Below are 21,778 nucleotides of genomic sequence, written 5' to 3' on the forward strand. Positions count from 1 at the left end.
CATGTGTGTATTTGTCTACGTTTCTGTCTGTGCATTTGTCGCTGTGTATCTGTCAATGTGTCTGCCTGTGTCTCAGTCCGTGTGTCTTTCTCGCTGAGCATTTGTCGGTGCAAAGCGTTGCACATGTTCAAAGGGGAGGGAGAGAAATATCTGGTAATGGGGTGGGTCATGAGGGTGGAGTTGGGGGAGGGTGGGGGGGAGAGGGTTATTGGGTGGGGATCATGAATTTGAACACAAGACTTCTTGTTTCTCTGATAACTGATGATTAACTCTTTCCGCACTGCGCCCGACAGTTTGTCGGGCGCTCCTTAGCAGCTTTCAACGCCTGTGCCCGACAAACTGTCGGGCGGTGACACGCATCTTCTCTGATCTTGTTTCTGATCTAAAATTAAAGACAGGTCACGAGCAAGGGAGTTAAATCTGTTACCACTTCCTTCTTTGTTTGGAGCAATTTGGCGAACAAAAATCGTCCGATTGAGTGTTTTTTGAGCATTTTTTCTGCGAAATATGAGCAACCAACGCCGCTACTCAGTGAGGCAGTTTCTTGACGAGATTTTCCTCGACGATGACAGTGATTATGATGCCGAATGCGACGTTTCTTCGTCTCAATCGAGTGAAACAAGTGTTGATTTGAGTGGACAAAACCTGTGCGTGGGCTTCGATGCAAATTCCTGTGACTTGTTGGAACAACTGTGACAGAGTGGTGTGTTTACATACTTTTTGGTGTTGTGTTTGTGACTTGGAAGAAGGATTTCTTTGAACTTTACACATGTTAGAAGGTACTGACGGCTACTCAACAGGTGAGAACATGCACTTATCATACAACACACAAAATTTTATGTGTCTACAACTATTAGTTGCAGAGTTAGAAGCGCTTTAGTGAAGTACTCATCAGATTTGCACTACAGTGCCAAAACCCTCCAGGCTGGAGAGGCTGCTTAGCTTGCACTGCAGTCAGGGCTGATAGGGTTAATGAGTTTCATATTTTCCCAGATACCACCAACTTTCTCAGAAGCAAGAGCTGAATAAGTCACAAGACAGCTGTACAAAAGAGTACACAAAGCAGCGTATAAATAGCTAACAGAATAACAGTTTCTACAAATACATCAGCAGTGCTCATACACTAGTTGCACATGAAGTGGACTTACAGATGAAGTAGTGGATTCCTCCTTTAAAGCGAAAATGATGATAGAATAAAAGCACATAAAGGATTAATGATGTTACTAGCAAATGTGAAAATGGGATGCAAATGACTGATAATGTTAATTGGCATAATAATATTAGCAGTGCATAAACGGGCCCATTCTATTTCTGGCATACACTAAAGCTGCATAGATAGTAAAAGTTAAAAAATAAACAAATGCATACAAATTTTATTCAAATGATATGCAACTACAGCTTAGCGTCAACGCACATACTGCCATAACATTTTGAAAGACCTGCAAAGTGTACATACACATTATTATCAAGTATCTCATGATATAATTGCTACATTCTGCCTATACTCTTTCTATATTGCACACTCATTTGCTGCTTAAAATAAAATTCAAGCTCATTCTTTTGTTAAATGTTAAAAACAATCAAGTGTATCCCATTCTTCTAATCTACTTAACTGAATTAGTAATCAAATTTATGAGCAAACATTTCCAAAACAATTTCCAGAAAGGATTCTAAAATTGTACGAGAAAAACAAATCAAACAAAAAACCAAGAAAAAGCCAAAAGAAATTTCATTCTTGTTTCAAACCTGACACGCTAACAGTGCAAAATGTATTGTGTACGGCAATGAAAAAGATACTCTGTATTTCAAAAACAGATGAACAAAAGTGAAATCTTACATGTCTTTCTGCAATCTCTGCCCGACCCTGCCACTCCCTGATAGAACTCTGCAGACTAGACTCTCTGCTGGACAAAGAGCTCTCCAACTGACGCACTGTGGACGTTTTCTGCACAAACAGTCACTGTAATGATTACACACTGTAGACGTTTTCTGCACAGACAATCAGTCATTGTCATGATACGCACTGTGGACGTTTTCTGCACAGACAATCAGTCATTGTCATGATACGCACTGTGGACGTTTTCTGCACAAACAATCAGTCATTGTAATGATATGCACTGTAGACGTTTTCTGCACAGACAATCAGTCATTGTCATGATACGCACTGTGGACGTTTTCTGCACAGACAATCAGTCATTGTCATGATACGCACTGTGGACGTTTTCTGCACAAACAATCAGTCATTGTCATGATACGCACTGTGGACGTTTTCTGCACAAACAATCAGTCATTGTCATGATACGCACTGTGGACGTTTTCTGCACAGACAATCAGTCATTGTAATGATACACACTGTGGACGTTTTCTGCACAAACAATCAGTCATTGTCATGATACGCACTGTGGACGTTTTCTGCACAGACAATCAGTCATTGTCATGATACGCACTGTGGACGTTTTCTGCACAAACAATCAGTCATTGTCATGATACGCACTGTGGACGTTTTCTGCACAAACAATCAGTCATTGTCATGATACGCACTAGCTGTGGACGTTTTCTGCACAAACAATCAGTCATTGTCATGATACGCACTGTAGACGTTTTCTGCACAGACAATCAGTCATTGTAATGATACACACAGTGGACGTTTTCTGCACAAACAATCAGTCATTGTAATGATATGCACTGTAGACGTTTTCTGCACAGACAATCAGTCATTGTAATGATACACACAGTGGACGTTTTCTGCACAAACAATCAGTCATTGTCATGATACGCACTGTAGACGTTTTCTGCACAGACAATCAGTCATTGTAATGATACACACAGTGGACGTTTTCTGCACAAACAATCAGTCATTGTCATGATACACACAGTGGACGTTTTCTGCAGAGACAATCAGTCATTGTAATGATATGCACTGTAGACGTTTTCTGCAGAGACAATCAGTCATTGTAATGATATGCACTGTAGACGTTTTCTGCACAGACAATCAGTCACTGTAATGATATGCACTGTAGACGTTTTCTGCACAGACAATCAGTCATTGTAATGATACGCACTGTAGACGTTTTCTGCACAAACAATCAGTCACTGTAATGATAACAGGAATCCTCACGATTTTCAGTATATTATCTGAGCCGAGGCAAAAAGGTATGGGAGACGGAGTGAAGATGTTTTTTTCTGCAGGCTGAAAAAGGGCTGAGGAAAACAAGCTCTGAAATGTTCATGGTCAGGACACCCCCTGTTCTCCGATCCCTCTAACTGTCTCTGAAAGACACTGAAAAAAAGGGCTGTGAAACTATCAGCGATGGTATTCAGTGAACATAACCCACATAAAAATGGTAAAGTTATCATACTTAGTTTGGATTCGTGATAACTCACGCGTAACAGTAGATACTTGTACGTGTCGTCGGCGTACCCCGTCGTCCATAACAGGTAGGAACCTAATTTCATGCTACGACACTTCTAAGCTACACACCAACTTTCAGGTCAGTAAATGAGCTCAACACCAGAGATCTCCATGAATACAAACAAACAAACAGACAGTGGGCAACCTATACACCACAACATTCATGGTGAGTGTAAATAAATCTCTGAAAACTGGCTGGGGTGTATAAGGGACCACCTAGGCCATAGTGGTGGTGGTGGTGGTTGGGGGGGGGGGGGGGTGGGGGTGGGGTGGATGCCAAGGCCCCTGTCCGGAAACAAAATTTAGCCATTTTCAAGGCAATTTGATGACCCTCCAGGCATTTAGAACACACAGAGGTGGGTGTGGAAGTGGACTCGCAAAAACTGCATCTAGAATACTTTCTGCGTTTTCTCGGGCCCACATTTTCGTTTTTGAAAAGACGGTCACTTTCAATAGAAAATTGCAGATCTAGAGAGTGTTCCTGACTGTTTCTGGCATTACAAGAACAAGGGATGTGAAATATAAAGTTGAAGCACAAAGGGGGAGAGACATACCCTGTCTAGTTCCTCCTCAGCCAGCTTCTTGGCACTCTCCAGGTTGGTGTTGCGTTCCATCAGCATTCTCACCTGGCTCCACACCTGTAAAAAAAGCAAAGTTTTTTGTATTTGATAAAACAAATCTGTTAAATAACTGCGGACCAAAGAGTTTGTCTGCTCTCTGTTTGTCTAGTGCTCAATCATTTCTTGTCTCCACTCTTACTCTCTCACTTACACACACACACACACACACACACACACACACACACACACACACACACACACACACACACACACACATGCATACACATCAATCAGCCACTTTCACTTCTGGCAAAATGACCAAGTTTTTTTTTACATGCCACAGTGGCGGGACAAGAATAGCTTCTCAGAGTCATATGAATTTGACCTATGTTTATCCCAGCCTTGATTAGAACCTGTGACTCGAGGATCACAAAGCCAGTGCCCCAGACCACCCAAGCACAGAAAGTTGATGAATGCAAGTGTATGGTCTCTCTCTATCTCTGTCTGCCTTTCGCCCTATCTCTCTGTCTGCTTTTCTCTCTGATCTCTATCACACACACACACACACACACACACACACACACACACACACACACACACACACACACACACACACACACACCACACACACACACACACACACCACACACACACACACACACACACTCACACACGCACGCACACACACACACACACACAGCAGAGACAACCACACATACACATAGACACAGACATACAGTGGACACATCACAATAAATTTCCACACAGTGGCCACACATATTCCTTTGACACCTGTTGCATGCCTCCTCACTGACCTTGGTCATCTCATGTTCCAGAATGGTGTTCCTGCTTTCCACATCACTGCGTGTCTTGGACTCTGACGCCAGCTGAGCCTGGAGACGCTCCATGCTGGTCTGGGCTCTCGACACTTCTCGCCTCAGCTCAGAGATTGCCTGGGGACATACACACAGCCATGAAAATCAAATTAAAGAGATAACCACAAACGTTTCTTGTCCCCACTTGACTAAAATTACAGTGTAACAGCCCCCCCTCCCCCCCTTTCAACACCCCTAACTCTGTAAATTTACCTCAATTTACCTTACCTTTGTAACGCTTACAACTTATACCTTCTGTCATGTCTTAGAAGAAGGGGGGGGGGGGGATCCCCTGTACTTAATAAATATTCTATTCAGTGGTCACCTGCAATGTGAGGCCCCGCCAATGAGAGAACATCTCCCCAGAAAGGACACATCATATTTTCGGGAATGTAAAGTGCTTCATAGTAAAAGGGGCAACCTCAATTTTATAGGTTAAAATGAGAAAAATTCACAAAATAGGTGCTTCTACAGAGAGGAAATAATTTTGCTCCCAGCTGTGCGGTGATATTAAAGCCACTGCTGGTTGACCTTGTGAACTCCGGTCAATGACCAATATTTTCTGGTGAGACTGCCCTTAAGTTTACAGACACTGACCTTCTGACCCCAGTCAATGAGAAGTTTTCAACTATGAGACCAAGTCTTGGGGGAAACTAAATAATTGCCAAGGTCATAGTAGCAGAAACATGCATATCACTACAGAGGGAGTGTTATATTTCTTTGCGTATGCATGAACCAACCCCCCCCCACACACACACACACACTTCTATAAATAGTATTCAAAACCAGAAGATTATGTCAACTTCAAACCAGCTGCCTTCATTAATTTTCTTCATTACTTAATTTCTAAGCATCAGAAAAAAAAAGAAAATCCTTCAGACAGTGTAATCAGGCTGGGGAACTCCTGTCTTGAAAAAACTATGAAATAGGCCGGGGATCTGGGGCTGCCAAGGGCCTGGTGGGGTGAAGGGGCAACGCTACCTGCGACTCGCAGGGGGCAAAGCCCCCCAGCAGAAATTGATTTTGGGCATTCATGCAGTTCTGGAGGGTATCAGGCCTCTACCAGCAGGAAATGTTATGACAGTATTTGTGAACAGTATACAATAGCACATTGATCAGGACTTGTCAACGAAGTCTTTATAAAGTCATCTTTTCATCTAGGCTTAACAAAAAACATGGATCGGGCCAGATTCAGAAAATCGATTGGATTTTTTTCCCTTGGAGATTATTTGTCTTCCTCTGAAAAGCAATACGGTTTCCTCTGAAATTCGTGGATCCTAGCAGATATCCCCAGCCTGTTTAATATTTTTTCACCATGTAATAATAAACAAAATAACAGAATAAAGCAGTTAACAGTATATCCTTGAATGACATGCAGAAACAAAGAAGTGTTTGCTATATTACACTTTCATGCAAATCTACTAACTTCCTGCCATATATGGAGAACAAAAATATTAGTACATAAGTAGATCTCAATCCCTTTCCTGAAAATTGTTCACTGCGCAGTAAAAGTATTTTCATTCCAAACATGAAACACAAAACACAGGATGAGCGCCGTTTTGCAATGACTGACAGTGAATTATGCATAAAACAACTCATTACAAGTGAGCGGCTCAGATCATGGTTCTAAAAAGCAAACCAAAAGTACACAAAAGAACGAATTTGAAGTTGACTGAATATTTATTATTTCAATTAGAACAAGCTATTCTTTATTAAAATTATTCTAAATTATTTAATTATGACAATTCATTCCTTCTTAAAGTTATTTCAACTTTATGAACGCCGCTGACTTATCCCTATCCACCTAATTCATGGTGTGTTCGCTCGGTTGTTTGTTCTTTTCCGTTATCAACACAGGCTTCTTGATTTTGAAACTTCAGAGAAATTATCTTGGGAAAAAGTATGTCTAATGTTTGTAAGCTGACAACTTTCAGGCAACCTGTCATGGACGGAAGCTCTACCGACAATGTGATCGAACACTCTACAAAATGAATTAAAGGTCTCACACATCTACATGCATAAAGCAAAACTTTACTTGAAGCTAAATAATGCATTCTCAGTGACTTTGAACATATGATGTTACTCGATGAGAGTGAGGCAAAGAACCATCTAAAATACAGAACTATGGAAAAGCTTCTCTCTACTGTTGTATCAGTACTCCCAGAGCAGTGATACTCACATCGAAAAGTCTTGAGTCCACAAAATCATTAAACAGGCTTGTGTCATATGAGGATCGGAACTGGAGGTGTAACTTTTTTCAAAGAAAAAGAAGATGCACAATTCACTTGATGTAATTCAGCTGTGTCAACCTTATCTGCAAAACGTTGCTAAAAATGATTGTATTGTGACTGTTCTGCTACTTCAAGGTTTTTGACTATGAATACCATTCTCTTCAAATGCTGGGAAAAACAATCTTCTTTTTTTTCAAAGAGAGTAAGAATGCACATACATCACAGATCTGAGCCATTCAATAATCTACTTGCACAGGACTGGGATGAGAAAAGAAAATATGTCAGAGTACTAATGTTTTTTTCTGTTCAAAAACACAGTTATCTACATGTACCTGCTCCCTCAGTCCTCCACATTTGCCCTACCTGACATTTCAAACCAACCTACTAGGCTCACAAGCATGTATTGCCTCACTTGCGACAACGCAATGTTAATCCTACCTGTAACCAGAATTCAAAGGTGTAGAACTGCCTAGCTTTGCGGAAGCAAAAAAACTCCTTCATCTCTGTCTAAAACAGCTCATTTTAAGCTCAGATGTTCTCATTTGGTAAGATTTATACTCCATTTCCAAACAGACCACTGTGCTCTGAATTTAAAAGCCTACTACAGCTGAACTTTGCAGAGTAAAAGTCTAAGTTTATCGTTTCTTTAAATTAGATTTCAGCTGAGGACAGAAAAAAAAAAGTTTTTAAATTTGTGTATAAGCGACTGAAAGTGAAACATACCTGTTCTTTTTCTCTGAGGTCTGTTTTGGTGTCGCGACACTCAGCAGTGGCATTGACGACTTTCTCTCCCATGTTGTCGGCCTCCCGACGATGTTGCTGCTTCAGCTCTTTCAGTTCCGCCTCCAGACGTGACACCATGGATTCGTACTTGGCCTGCACATCGCAGTGCCCACATATATTTGATGCTATGACTAGAATGGCTATGATGCAATTCTCTTCAACAATACATACATACATACATACATACATACATACATACATACATACATACATACATACATACATACATACATACATACATACATATATACATCCATAAATTAATTAATAAATAAGTAAATGAAAATTGTTTAAATAGACAACAAATAAACAAACAAACAAACAAATAAGTAAATAAAAAAGTAAATAAATAAATAAATACAGAAACACATAAATAAAAGCAAGCCTCCTCTTTGACTGACGGTCTGTCCCAGGTTGTCAGCCTCCAGCTTGAAGACGGAGGTCTGGTACTGCTGCAGCTCGTCACGCAACGACCGGATGTGTTTGTTGGCCGCGCTCAGGTCCGCCTCCAACTGTTCCACGTACCTTGCACTCTGGTGGTGGGAGTCTGCACATGGGTTGACACTGTCAGGTTAACTAACTCTCATCATTCAAAAGTTTCAGGTAAGTTTGGTACAATGTACTTATAATCATTGTAATTCTCATCAGTTATGTTTCTTGTTACAGCAGTCCCTGCAATGTACGGCCCCCGGCGTGAGCGGACACCTGACATGTACGGAACACATTTGCTCGGCACGGAGTGTTTTCCTTCTATATTTGCCCCCCCTTAAACGGACACCTGCAAAACGTGGACGCGGACACTCATTTTCAATCCTAACAGCAGGTCATACCTCCAATGTACGGACAGACCATCGTCAAATTTTCACCACAACAAAATCGATAACAGAGCAGTCCGGCTCTTGGTACAAAGATCACAGCCGCAATGGTGTGATGACAGTCACTGATAACTTGAGTGCACGTGTACCCATCAGGGGGGGGGGAGGGGGGGGGGGGAGGGGGGGGGGGGGAGGGGGGAGGGGGAGGGGGGGGGGGAGGGGGGAGGGGGGAGGGGGGAGGGGGGAGGGGGGGAGGGGGGAGGGGGGAGGGGGGGGGGGTAGTTTTGGTCAGGAGTGGAGTACATGCGAAGATGCCAACATGAAACTGCACTGTGCTCTTTATTCGAAAATTTTTAAGTAAATTTTCATTTCATTAATATACTTACCCGAATCACATAAAAGCATTGACGCAGTCTTACATGCAAAAGGTCTGAAAAGGCTACCCGTCTTAAACAATTTTAAAGGGGAGCAACCCAACACAAAAAGTGTAAACAGGCAAGGTAGTGACCATCTACCCAGGGAGTTACCTCCCATCTAGGGTTATGTGACGTCACTTCCCCCTGTAAACACCACATGCTTCATACGACTTAATAGACTAAAAATCATATGCGGGGTTGGCGGGAGGGCATACACTATGTGATTCGGGTAAGTATATTAATGAAATGAAAATTTACTTAAAAATTTTCGATTAAATTACATATTCTTACTCCGAATCACATAAAAGCAGATAGCTTCAACAAGGCGGTGGGAAAGAAAAATCCAACTCACTCTAAAAACCTTGCCAAAACCCTGGCCTGCTGCCAAAAGGTCAGGAAAAGGGCCCAGTGAGAAAGAAAAACTAACTCACTCTAACCCTTGCCAGGAACTGGCCCACTGCCAAAAGCAGAAAAGGACCTGAGAACCATCCTGATTGACAGTCGTGATGTCTCTCAGGCAAAAGTTTCGAAAGACAACATCAGAGAGCCAGAAATGTGTGCCCAGCACTTCTTCCAATCTCCTGGACCAAGCGACCCAGAAAGAGAACCCAGCCTTGGATTAAGCCGAGCCGAGTAGAGAGGGAAAGACAAGCTGCCCCCCCCCCCCCCCCCTTTCGGATGGAAGGAAATGCACATGCACCGAAAAAACGATCTATGCATAAGGTAGTCCGATCAGTGAGGTGAGGGACAAACCTCGCGGCGACCATAAGACGATCACGCCGAAGTAATCAAACTTAGGAATGGCGTGAAGCCCAAGTCGGTGAACCTCTTACTTCCGGCCGAAACTGGAAGCAGCTGTCGCGGACGACTGCTGACGTAAGTCGAAGCTCGAACCGGGCGTGACAGTAGCCTGTGCACTAGCTGGTGAACCTCTTACTTCCGGCCGAAGCTGGAAGCAGCTGTCGCGGACGACTGCTGACGTAAGTCGAAGCTCGAACCGGACGTGACAGTAGCCTGTGCACTAGCTGGTGAACCTCTTACTTCCGGCCGAAGCTGGAAGCAGCTGTCGCGGACGACTGCTGACGTAAGTCGAAGCTCGAACCGGACGTGACAGTAGCCTGTGCACTAGCCAGTGAACCTCTTACTTCCGGCCGAAACTGGAAGCAGCTGTCGCGGACGACTGCTGACGTAAGTCGAAGCTCGAACCGGACGTGACAGTAGCCTGTGCACTAGCCAGTGAACCTCTTACTTCCGGCCGAAACTGGAAGCAGCTGTCGCGGACGACTGCTGCTGAAGTGACCGGTGACCCAAAACAAAATGACTAAAAGCCAGAGTGTTACAGAACAGTCTGCTTGAAGGTAAATGAAAGAAATTCAAAAACCCCAAGTAAACTTCGTAGCCAAAAACCTGAGAGAGGAGATAAGCCACAAAGAATGACTCCTCCAACATGCATTGCCAAAGACAATGTCCCCTCAGGAAAATCTGAATGTTACTTCCGAGGCCAACTCAAGCGCAACTTAAGTTTGGACGAAACACCAGAACACGTCTGATCGCTAGAGAAAGACGGAGTCAGACTCTGCGAAAGACGCCCAGGACCAAGTCCAGCAGCTTGTGGCAAACTGAGAAGAACGGGGAAGCCCGAAAACGGGAGCCCCACTCAAACGGCAATCGTCCTATCTCATCTCCTGCCTAAGATGAAATAAAGGAAAGAAAGTCGAAGTCCGAAGCCACAAGAACAGGGAAAACAACAACCATCCCGCCCACAGGTGGAATGGCTGTTGCACCAGCCGAGGCTAAAAAACCCTGGATGCCCTAAGGTCAGCCGCTGTTCCGAAACTCAGACGTACCTAGAAGCGTCTGTGAAAGAAACAACCTCTCCGGTAAAACCGGAAGTGCCACTGCAGCAGCCCGTGGCTGAACTGCTGTTACACAACTGAGGACTGAAGCTGTAAAAAACCGAAGGACAGCGCTAGCACCGACCAGAAGAGACCTCAGCGGGTGCTCGAGCTGATGGGCCTAGACACCGTGAAAGGATCGGCTGACGCATAAATAAATATGCACTCATTAGATCAATGGGAGTCCCCCGACCTCACCACTCCCACAAACTATTGGCTGTGTACAGAGACCATCCAATGAAAACTTGCAAGGAGAAGACCCGCCCCGCCAACACCAAAGTGGAGGGCGGAGGGGGGGGGGGTGAGACCGGGGGCACTTCCTTGGGGAGAGAGGCTAGCCTAGGGCTGCCCTTCTCCCTGCCCAAAGGTGATCTAATTCTCGAGAATCAGACAGAGACTGCCCATTGGCCGCCTGCTGAAAACATCCCGAGGCCCGAGCCTGCTTCCCGTGAGGAGGCTAGCTCTGCTTTAACCCTTGTAGAGAGAAGTCAGAGATCCGCTGATCTCTAACCCACGGGATCTACTTTGCTTTCTGGTAAAAACACCGAAGTTCAAAAAGCAGATCCCTCTACTCCGATCAAAGCCCAGATGTCCCTCCTAGCCTGCTCAGAGACCTGAGCATGCGAGAGAAACAAGTCCTCCTACACCCGACTTAGCCAGGCTGAACGAGTGGAGATGCCATCAGAGTCCTGACACACACTAAGCGTGAAATGTTTAGTGACTCCAGGAAAGAGCGCGAGAGCGCTCTGACGATCATCTCCGAAAAAGAGGCAAATTCCAAAAACTGACGTCCAAATTCCTCTAAGTTCCTGCGTTCCCATTAAGGTGTACGCGGAAGAGCAAGACGCCAGCAAAATCCGACCCAGCTTCAGCCAAGAGAACTTCCTATGACAGGAAGAAACAAAAGACGAAGCCTGAGTAGCCGAAGACAGCCGAGGCTGCGCGTGTTCCGGAACTGACCCGTGAAAACCGAGCAGCAGAACCGGAACCCGTGGATACCACTTCCGGTAGGAGATGGCCAGCCAAAACCTGCGGAAGATGGTACCCACATTGAAGGTGACTATCAAACCGGAAGTAGGAAAAACTCCTCCTCCTTCGCGGAACGGAAGTCCGACATCGCTGAATGCAACCAAAGAGGAAGCCAATGTCCCTCCATAAAAAATCTGGAAGTAATCTCCATCGAGGCCTCGAGAGAAGCCGAGAGATTCGACAGAACGTGTCTGGTCTCTGGCTAAAGGCTGTATAACAGAATAGCCCAGAGACCTGACACTGACCGAAGTCACAGTTGCAAGTGGAAAGCTACTGAACAGGATAACCGGAAAACCGGAAACCCGTTCAACCGGAAACCGTCCTGTCTCACCCCTCCCATAAGAGGGTAAGACAAAGAGGAGGTAACCTCCGAAGCCACCAGAACTGAATAGACAGTAGACGCAACACCCGACCAGTGAAGTGACTACCGTCCCGGCCGAGGCTGAAAGCCTGCATGCCCATAGGCCAGCCGACGTTCCTCACTTCGCTAACAGTGATAGGAAGGAGAACAATGCATCCGGACAAAGCCGGAAACGCAACAGACCAAAACCGCACAATGCGGAAGCAAACTTTGCGTGGACTGAGGACAGAAGACCGAACGCCCGTAGGCTAGTCCGCGGTCAACTCCAGTAGAGACACACAGTGTAATCGCAAAGGAGGACCTATGCTCCCGGTAAACCGGAATGACGAATGTCCGGATGTCCGTAGGACGTATCCTGTTCCTCACTCACTGACCTCCGTATAGGCGCAGGAGGGGGAGGAACGGCAACTCCGGGCTGAGCCGGAAAAGCAACGGACGAAGCCGCATAAACGGAAACGCCTGTTGCGATGACTAAGGCCGAGGCCAGAACGCCCAAGGCCAGTCAACGGTCAACCCCAGCCATGACCTCTGTGAGTGCACGGGATGGAGGACCTTCGTTTTCGGGAAAACCCGGAAGCGCGACTCCCGAAAAGGGAAGCCGCCCTTGCCTATTCACAGCCGTGCACGCAATGCAAACAGGCTTAGAAAGAGCAGAAGATTAAGCAACGGACGAAGCCGCATACAGCGGCAGCGTCTGCTGCGAGGACTGGGGCCGGAAGCCCGGTTGCCCGAAGGCCAGTCCACAGTCGACACCAGCAGGGACCTTCGTGGGTGTGCCAGATTGACCTTCGCTTCCGGGAAAACCCGGAAACGCGACTCCCGCAAGCGGAAGCCGCCCTTGCTCAGTCACGGCCGTACACGCTGTGCGATCAGGCCTAGAAAGAGCAGCATATCCTGACTAGCAGGAAGTTTTGCAGTCGACACCAGCAGGGACCTTCGTGGGTGTGCCAGATTGACCTTCGCCTCCGGGTAAACCCGGAAACGCGACTACCGCAAGCGGAAGCCGCCATTGCTCAGTCACGGCCGTACACGCTGTGCGATCAGGCCTAGAAAGAGCAGCATATCCTGACTAGCAGGAAGTTTGCAGTCGACACCAGCAGGGACCTTCGTGGGTGTGCCAGATTGACCTTCGCCTCCGGGTAAACCCGGAAACGCGACTCCCGCAAGCGGAAGCCGCCATTGCTCAGTCATAGCCCTCTCGCTATACGATCGGAACTAAGACGAGCAGCATATCCTGACGGGCAGGAAGTTTGCAGGTAGTGAGCCTGCGACCAAGAACTGTTGCTCAAAAGAGAGCGTCCGGTGGCTTCACGAGAGCCAGTGGAGCAGTTCGACTTACCGTCCATGCCCCCCAAAGGGGCAGCAGACGCAGCTGAAGGCCCGCGGCCGGAAGCCGTGGCCGACAGGAAGCCAAAGAGTGGCCGTCACCCGCCGCCGGCGGAAGTACAACGCTGGAGACGGCGTGTGAAGCTGCACTCTTCCCTCCCAAACTGCGAAACTCTGGAAAAAGAGAGCAAAACAGTATAGACACCAGAGCGCCGCGCTCCGATGCCGAGAGGGAAAGCAAGAAGCAAGACACGTCACAGACGTGCTAAACTGCCCCCCAAATTCATTTGGGGCAGAATAAGTAACGGACAAAGCGGTTATACATGCTTAGTACGAAACAACAACAAATGCCAATGGTCTGAAAGACCAATGACACACACCTAGCCATGTTATCTCACCGTCAGACACGCTGACGCAGACAACAGGCGGCAAACAAAGAGTTACTGAAAATTAACAAGTCCAAAACGGACGGAAAATTTAGCAACTACAACAACCTTCCTGTCAAACTAATGACTAAAAAAGGAAGCGCTTACCAACTAACAAAGCAGAAGGCAAGTAAAGAGGTAAAATAAGGTTTACCTATCCAAAATATAGGCCGTGCCACATTCGCCGTCAGCTAAGCTGACAAGCAAACGTGGAGCCCCAAAATGCGTTACTGAAAAAATTTTACAAGTCCGCAAAAACGGACGAAAAGTCAGCAACTACAACAACATTCTTGTCAAAATAATGACCAAAATGGAAAGAGCTCACCAAACACGTAAAGGCAAGCCGTTAAGACGGGTTAGGCGGCCGGTGGGTGTCCTTACAAACACCAGCACTCAGCCACACACGGAGCCAAAAAAAATTCGACGACCTCTCTGCTGCAGGCTGAAATGTCGTATGAAGCATGTGGTGTTTACAGGGGGAAGTGACGTCACATAACCCTAGATGGGAGGTAACTCCCTGGGTAGATGGTCACTACCTTGCCTGTTTACACTTTTTGTGTTGGGTTGCTCCCCTTTAAAATTGTTTAAGACGGGTAGCCTTTTCAGACCTTTTGCATGTAAGACTGCGTCAATGCTTTTATGTGATTCGGAGTAAGAATATGTAATTTAATCTTGTCTGTTGCGTAAACAACAGAAACCACACAGAAACCACAGTCGATGAAGGTCCTGAGCGAAAGAGAGTGAAAAACCGGCCACAGTTCTCAGCATCGTGTGTCTGTGTGTAACCTCTTTCATTGACAAGATACTCTTGTTTCCCCTCAGCCTTGACCAGTGAGTCGGTTGCCTAATATGTGAACCCTTCAGTTGTCTTGCTTTGTCAAAAGTTACGACACAGTCAACTGGTTTTGCTCTGAGTGAACAGTGCAGCTGGCCTCTCTGGCCACAGCCCAAAACAGTACATGGCTGGAGGGAGTGAGAGAGAGGGAGGGGGGTGGAGGGGTAGCTGGCTAAACTCTGTGGGGTGTCCAGTGTCACTGCATGTCAGCAGGAAGAGCATTGGAGAGAAATAGAGAGGTGTACTCTTCCACACAATTTCCAAGCATCAGTTGTCACGGCTTGGGGTAGGCATTAGTGAGGGAGAGTGGGAGCTGTGTTATGTACAGTGTATTTCCGACTGAAGAGTGAAAAGTCACTGCCATGCCACATGATCGGCATGCAGTCAATAAAGCCAGACAAGAAGAAAATAAATTACATGATTATGACATGCAGCTCTATCTGCTGCTATTTATTCAAACTGGTTTTCAAGCTTATTCTTGCAAAGCATCTGCACACGCTCCTCTGTGCTGTGTTTGTGTGGCTGCTTTCGTATGTCAGTGCATGGTGAGTGTGTTCACTGCCTTGAGGATTTATTTTATCTCTTCTTTTCAACACTTTTCATACAAATCATTTTTACAGAACGTTTAAAGAAGTATTAGGAGTTTATTGTTATTGTTTAGTAGCCACAAGAAGTGATTAGCATAGACTCAATCCTGTTGTTTGTGTGTCTCTGTGTGAGTGTATGGGGGAGGGGGTGGTGTGGTCACCCCTCCCGTGACCGGACACCTGCAATGTACGGACAGTTTTGCTATGGCCCAAGGGTGTCCGTTCATGAGAGGGACTGCTGTACAACATTTCAGGAACATTTGTTTCTTACTCATTGAAAATCTTGTTAGAGTATGTTTTCTTTTGTCTTTCTTGACTCTTGGCAGGGCAAGTGTGATATATCTGATGTTTACCACTTTAAGCCACAAACACACATCAGAAAAAAATGGATATTTTCTCAGGTTCTAGAGCTAAAAGAAAAATAACCTCTATACCTAGCAGGGGGTGGGACAGAATTTTGTCTGAGTCAGTCACAACTGGGACTGTTTGTTCAGCCTATGGTTTCAGAAAATCCGACCACTGGTGAAAAAAACCACTGTCAAATGGTATAGCTGGAATCAAAAGTAATGTCCTGTTTGGATTGGTTGATGACAGTTGACGTGCTGTTGACGCTAATTGTTGTTTCTTTGCTTCGTATCAACATGAACATGACATAAACACCTAACGAATATTATGACAGCAAGGACTATTTACCTGTGTGTCTTAATTTCTCCTTCTCCAGCTTCTCTGACAGCTGTTCTCGTTGGTTCACCGAGTCTGACAGCTGAAAAAGACAATTAATTATTGTAGAATTTACCAAGACACTTCCGCACCAGATCATAACACAAAGACATACATCCACACAACCTGCACAGAGACATAACCACATATCGTCCAGATGCAAACAAGGATAAAACATTCATAACAGTGTGGTTGAATGACCAGTTTAGGTGGGAGCAAACGCTGATTGCATACTGTGGTACCTGCGATGAAAGGACACCCTTGGGACCAGCCAAAAGTGTCCCTACATTGCAGGTGGCCTTTCATGACAGGTATCCTTTGCTAGAGATAGTATAACAAGTCGCGTAAGGCGAAATAACAACATTTAGTCAAGCTGTCGAACTCACAGAATGAAACTGAACGCACTGCTTTTTTCACCAAGACCACATACTCGTAGTTTTGTCAGTCCACCACTCGTGGCAAAGGCAGTGAAATTGACATTAAGCCATGCAGAATAGTGCAGTAGTGGTCGCGCTGAGCAGGATAACACGCTTTTCTGTATGTCTATTCTTTTTAGCTTACTGAGTTTGTTTTTAATCCAAACATATCATATCTATATGTTTTTGGAATCAGGGACCGACAAGAAATAACATAAAATTGTTTTTAAATCGATTTCGGAAAATTAATTTTAATCATAAATTTCATATTTTTAATTTTCAGAGCTTGTTTGTAATCCAAATATAACATATGTATATGTTTTTGGAATCAGAAAATGACAAATAATAAAATGAAATTATTTTTGGATCGTTTAAAAAAAATTTATTTTAATTACAAGTTTCTGAATTTTAATGACCAAACTCATTAATTAGTTTTTAAGCCACCAAGCTGAAACGCAATACCAAAGTCCGGCCATCGTCGAAGATTGCTTTGCCAAAATTTCAATCAATTTGATTGAAAAATGAGGGTGTGACAGTGCCGCCTCAACTTTTACAAAAAGGCGGATATGACGTCATCAAAGGTATTTATCGAAAAAATGAAAAAAAACGTGCAGGGATATCATTCCCAGGAACTCTCATGTAAAATTTCATAAAGATCGGTCCAGTAGTTTAGTCTGAATCGCTCTACACACACACACGCACAGACACACACAGACACACACCACAACCCTCGTCTCGATTCCCCCTCTATGTTAAAATATTTAGTCAAAACTTGACTAAATGTAAAAAGGGACAAGAGGTGTCCTTTTAAGGGAGGTGTCCTCACATAGGAGGGTCCACACAATGCAGGTACTGCTGTAGTACCAGAAACAAAATTGCGAGGGGCAATCCCTGTTTAATACACCATAGTATATGTCACGATCGGGTGACAGAGACCAAGAAAGTGTCACTCAGTGGAGTGCCTGTTCTTGGTCGATTATGATAGAAAGCGCCTGTACGTGATATTGGGCTACAGCAGAGTTTGCTGACAGTGCTCAATCAGCACGGATGTTTTGTAGCGCACGAGTTTCACAGTGGGGGTTTTTGCTGTCATAGGGCTGACGGTTTTTCGCTGACAGCGCGCACGGGATTTTCAGGGATTAAGTTTCTCGTGTCTTTTTCCTGCTTGGGAGGCAGAATTGTGTATAGCTGGACTGGTTTTGTGACAAGGTCAGTCACGTGTTATTGGCTAGGTTGTCTGGGAGAGACACAAGGGCGGCGCACTTGACACCCAGCGGCAGAAGGGGAAGGATCTAATACACAGTTTCTAGAGTATGATGGTTTTTCACCGAATATTGTATTCGGCACTCTAGGGGAGCTTCCACCGGTTATTTCCTTCACACTGCCACATATTTTGCTGAGGACAAGTCGTCAACATTCCTTCGTCGGCGATGGCTTTCGCATAAGGATTCGACAAGGGGTTCTGGAGGTTTTCGGTCACTGTTGACGAACAGAGGCTGTTCCAGGGAGGAAGCGGATTTTGCTTCCATTGAGAGTACAATCATAGGCTTTTGAGGTAATAAATCATTATTTAACGCTGTTGATGAGTCTGTGTTGTGGAATGAAATACTCTCTGTTGTTCTTTCCAGGTTAGCGCATAATTTACTCTCTGTGACGCTAAAATACTAATCTGTATATGGTTTTTGCAGATAGGGAGAGAAGGACGGAAAATGGCTGTTTTGTTGTTGTAAAAAGTCCGTTTTGTGCAGGCCCACGTGCTCGATGAGGTATTTAAAGATGACATGTTTTAAGGTGGTGGGTGAGGGGTAGCTGACATGTTTAGTGCACCGATGCTTTCTGTTTGCAGCCTTCGTTTCGTTTCGGTTCGTGTGCCTGTACCTGCTGCACGGCTGCCTTTGGCGGGACACTGCTAGCTGCAGACGTTGGAGCTGGGACCTGAGGAAGCTACGCTAACCGGCTAACCAGCAGACCGGCTAACCAGCAAACCGGCTAACCAGCATACAGAAAGAAAGCTAAGTGCACCGTGTCTTACGCACCCCGTTGACCACCGTTGTCTTTTCTTATCTGTGATTTCATTGGAGTAGTGACAACGTGGGGTGTGTGACACCTGCACGAACTAGAGCTTTTCGAACAGAACATTCGCATTTAACTATATTTACACGGGTTCAGCGTGTTACTATAATTTTCTATATACTACTGGCATTTTGTCAGTGAACACTGGTTTTTTTACGTGTTGAGAACGTAAAAGGAACATATTTTGAGTGAAGGCTCGAGGGAGGTGGCGAGTTTATACATAAACAGGCGTCTGAAACTTATACTTTTGTTGACTCTATTTAATTGTATGACTGCGAGAGTGGATCGTGGTGTGGTTAGTTAATTAGTAGTAATTAACCGGTTCATAATCACCTTAAGTGATATATTGAAACGTGACACATGGGGGCCAAGCCGGGATTTACTCAGTTAATTTCCAACTGATAAAGACCCACCAATTAAGGATAACTAAGAGCAGATAATCTCGTCAGTGCTCGACTTATTTTCTGCTTGGTGCTACCCTTTTTTGTATAGTTTTGATCATATACCACACCTTAAGCGATTCACATCTTGCAGGAAATGTAAATTGTAATTTGTAAGCTATTGTATGCGCTAACTGTGATTACTTCCCTTTCCTTTGTTTGTGAATCTTTGTTGTTGTACGTTCAGAGTTTTCCGTTGCAGAGAGCTGAGCGGGGTTAGCGGATTTGTTATTCGTTTTACTCAGTTTTCTCTACATTGTTGTTTCGCATTCTGTAACAGGTTATATTTCTATAGTCTTGTTTTACTTGGATTTTTCTCCATATTTTGACTTTGTTGGAATTTTGGGGGGGAAGGGTCCGAGGACTTCTGTCCTAACCAAGGCTGTGGGAGACACTCTGTTTCACCGCAAAAAGCAGCCATAAAGTAGGCTACGCGTTTTGTTCTACACCGTTTGGATTTTTCTTCTGCATTTTCCGGTTGCTGGATTTTTGTATCCACCGCTTTCATCACCGCGTGTTCTAGCTATAGCTGCGTTAGACTTACTTTGGTAATAAAGCTTTGCTAAAACTAACCATGGCTACAGGGGGATCTCCTACGAGGAGAATAACTTTCGAGACTCCTCGGGAGCACGCGAAGTCGGGGAAGGTGAAGCTGAGCGGGAAGCATGGGAGGTCAAGGTTCCTCAGGGACAAGAAGTTGCTCTACCGTGAGTTCAGCAACCAAGAAGGTACATTCAAACAGGTTGTCGTGCCTCGCGAGTTTCGCGAGGGTGTCATGGCAACGGCACACGACTCGATTCTGGGAGGTCATCTTGGCACCAAGAAGACCACGGATCGTGTCTGGCGCCACTTTTACTGGCCAGGCATCTGCACGGATGTCCGACGTTTCTGTGCGTCCTGCGATAAGTGCCAGAAGGTGGTTGCCAAAGGAAGGGTGAGGAAGGTCCCCTTAGAGAAGATGCCGCTCATCGACGAACCCTTTCGTCGGGTGGCAGTGGACATCATCGGGCCCATCTTGCCTGCGTCTGAGGACGGAAACAGATACATTTTGACCATGGTGGACTACGCTACTCGATACCCAGAGGCGATCCCTCTGAAATCGATTGAAGCCACGCGAGTAGCTGAGGCTCTGGTTACTATGTGGTCCCGGCTGGGAATTCCATCAGAGGTACTCACCGACAGAGGCACGCAGTTCACGGGAGGAGTGATGGCGGAGGCAGCACGACTGCTATCACTGGAGCAGCACTTCACCACTCCTTACCATGCTCAGTGCAACGGACTGGTGGAAAGGTTCAATGGCACCTTGAAGACCATGCTGAGGAAACTAGCTCAGGAGAAACCACGCACGTGGGACAGGTACATCCCAGCATTGCTCTTTGCATACCGCGAGGTTCCTCAGGAGAGCTTGGGCTTTTCCCCATTTGAGTTGTTGTACGGCAGACAGGTACGCGGTCCCATGGCTATCCTGCGTCAGGCTTGGACGGACGAAGAAGCTGACGAGGAGGTGCAGACGACAGCGACCTACATAGTAGAACTCAGGAACAGGATTGAAGAGACCTGCAAACTGGCTCAAGAGAACCTGGGAAGAGCAGCACAGCGTTACGCGCGAGGATTCGACCGCAAGGCACGGCCGCGCAGCTTCAAGATTGGAGAACGGGTGTTGCTACTTCTACCTGTCAAACACAACAAGCTACAACTGCAGTGGCAAGGACCTTTTGAGGTGACAGCGAAAGTGGGCCAGAACGACTACAGGATCATGATGCACGGGAAAGCACGCCTGTACCACGCCAACCTGCTGCGCGCCTACATAGAGAGGACAGCCTACGGGGAGAAGAACAAAGACCAGAAGAACAAAGACAAGAAGACAGAGAAGGTTGCAGTTATCAGGGGTGAAACGAGGGGTTGCTCGTTCTTGAGGACGACCTTTCTGTCTGGAAACAGACCATCAACCTCTGCAATATCTTCAGGTTGCAAGGTTGGCAAACGCCAGACTTATGCGCTGGGCGTTGATTCTCCAACCGTACCAATTCACGGTACGCGTCATTCCGGGCGCCAACAATGTTGGAGCTGACTTTCTCTCTCGGGCTGTAGAGGAGAACATGACTGTGAGCGAAACCGAGGTTTCGTCTTGAAGAGGGGAGGTGTGTCACGATCGGGTGACAGAGACCAAGAAAGTGTCACTCAGTGGAGTGCCTGTTCTTGGTCGATTATGATAGAAAGCGCCTGTACGTGATATTGGGCTACAGCAGAGTTTGCTGACAGTGCTCAATCAGCACGGATGTTTTGTAGCGCACGAGTTTCACAGTGGGGGTTTTTGCTGTCATAGGGCTGACGGTTTTTCGCTGACAGCGCGCACGGGATTTTCAGGGATTAAGTTTCTCGTGTCTTTTTTCTGCTTGGGAGGCAGAATTGTGTATAGCTGGACTGGTTTTGTGACAAGGTCAGTCACGTGTTATTGGCTAGGTTGTCTGGGAGAGACACAAGGGCGGCGCACTTGACACCCAGCGGCAGAAGGGGAAGGATCTAATACACAGTTTCTAGAGTATGATGGTTTTTCACCGAATATTGTATTCGGCACT

The 21,778-nt window shown here is 45.7% G+C and overlaps 1 protein-coding gene across 4 annotated transcripts in view; it reads right to left on the bottom strand.

The window, feature by feature from the left end:
* LOC138978589 (early endosome antigen 1-like) overlaps window positions 1-21,778 on the bottom strand; it is a 106,812-nt gene that overhangs the window by 36,122 nt on the left and 48,912 nt on the right. For 2 of the 4 annotated variants that reach the window (XM_070351338.1, XM_070351337.1), the window contains exons 19-26: window positions 16,244-16,313; window positions 8,263-8,408; window positions 7,802-7,954; window positions 7,027-7,098; window positions 4,788-4,925; window positions 3,967-4,050; window positions 1,838-1,945; window positions 1,149-1,169 (exon numbers count right to left, since the gene is read on the bottom strand). In XM_070351338.1, coding sequence (XP_070207439.1) covers window positions 1,149-1,169; window positions 1,838-1,945; window positions 3,967-4,050; window positions 4,788-4,925; window positions 7,027-7,098; window positions 7,802-7,954; window positions 8,263-8,408; window positions 16,244-16,313 — 792 coding nt within the window. The remainder of the gene's footprint in view (window positions 1-1,148; window positions 1,170-1,837; window positions 1,946-3,966; window positions 4,051-4,787; window positions 4,926-7,026; window positions 7,099-7,801; window positions 7,955-8,262; window positions 8,409-16,243; window positions 16,314-21,778) is intronic. The other 2 variants (XM_070351341.1, XM_070351340.1) reach the window with 1 other exon arrangement.

The sequence above is a fragment of the Littorina saxatilis genome, linkage group LG10 (assembly GCF_037325665.1).
Source record: "Littorina saxatilis isolate snail1 linkage group LG10, US_GU_Lsax_2.0, whole genome shotgun sequence".
Classification (NCBI taxonomy): Eukaryota; Metazoa; Mollusca; class Gastropoda; order Littorinimorpha; family Littorinidae; genus Littorina; species Littorina saxatilis.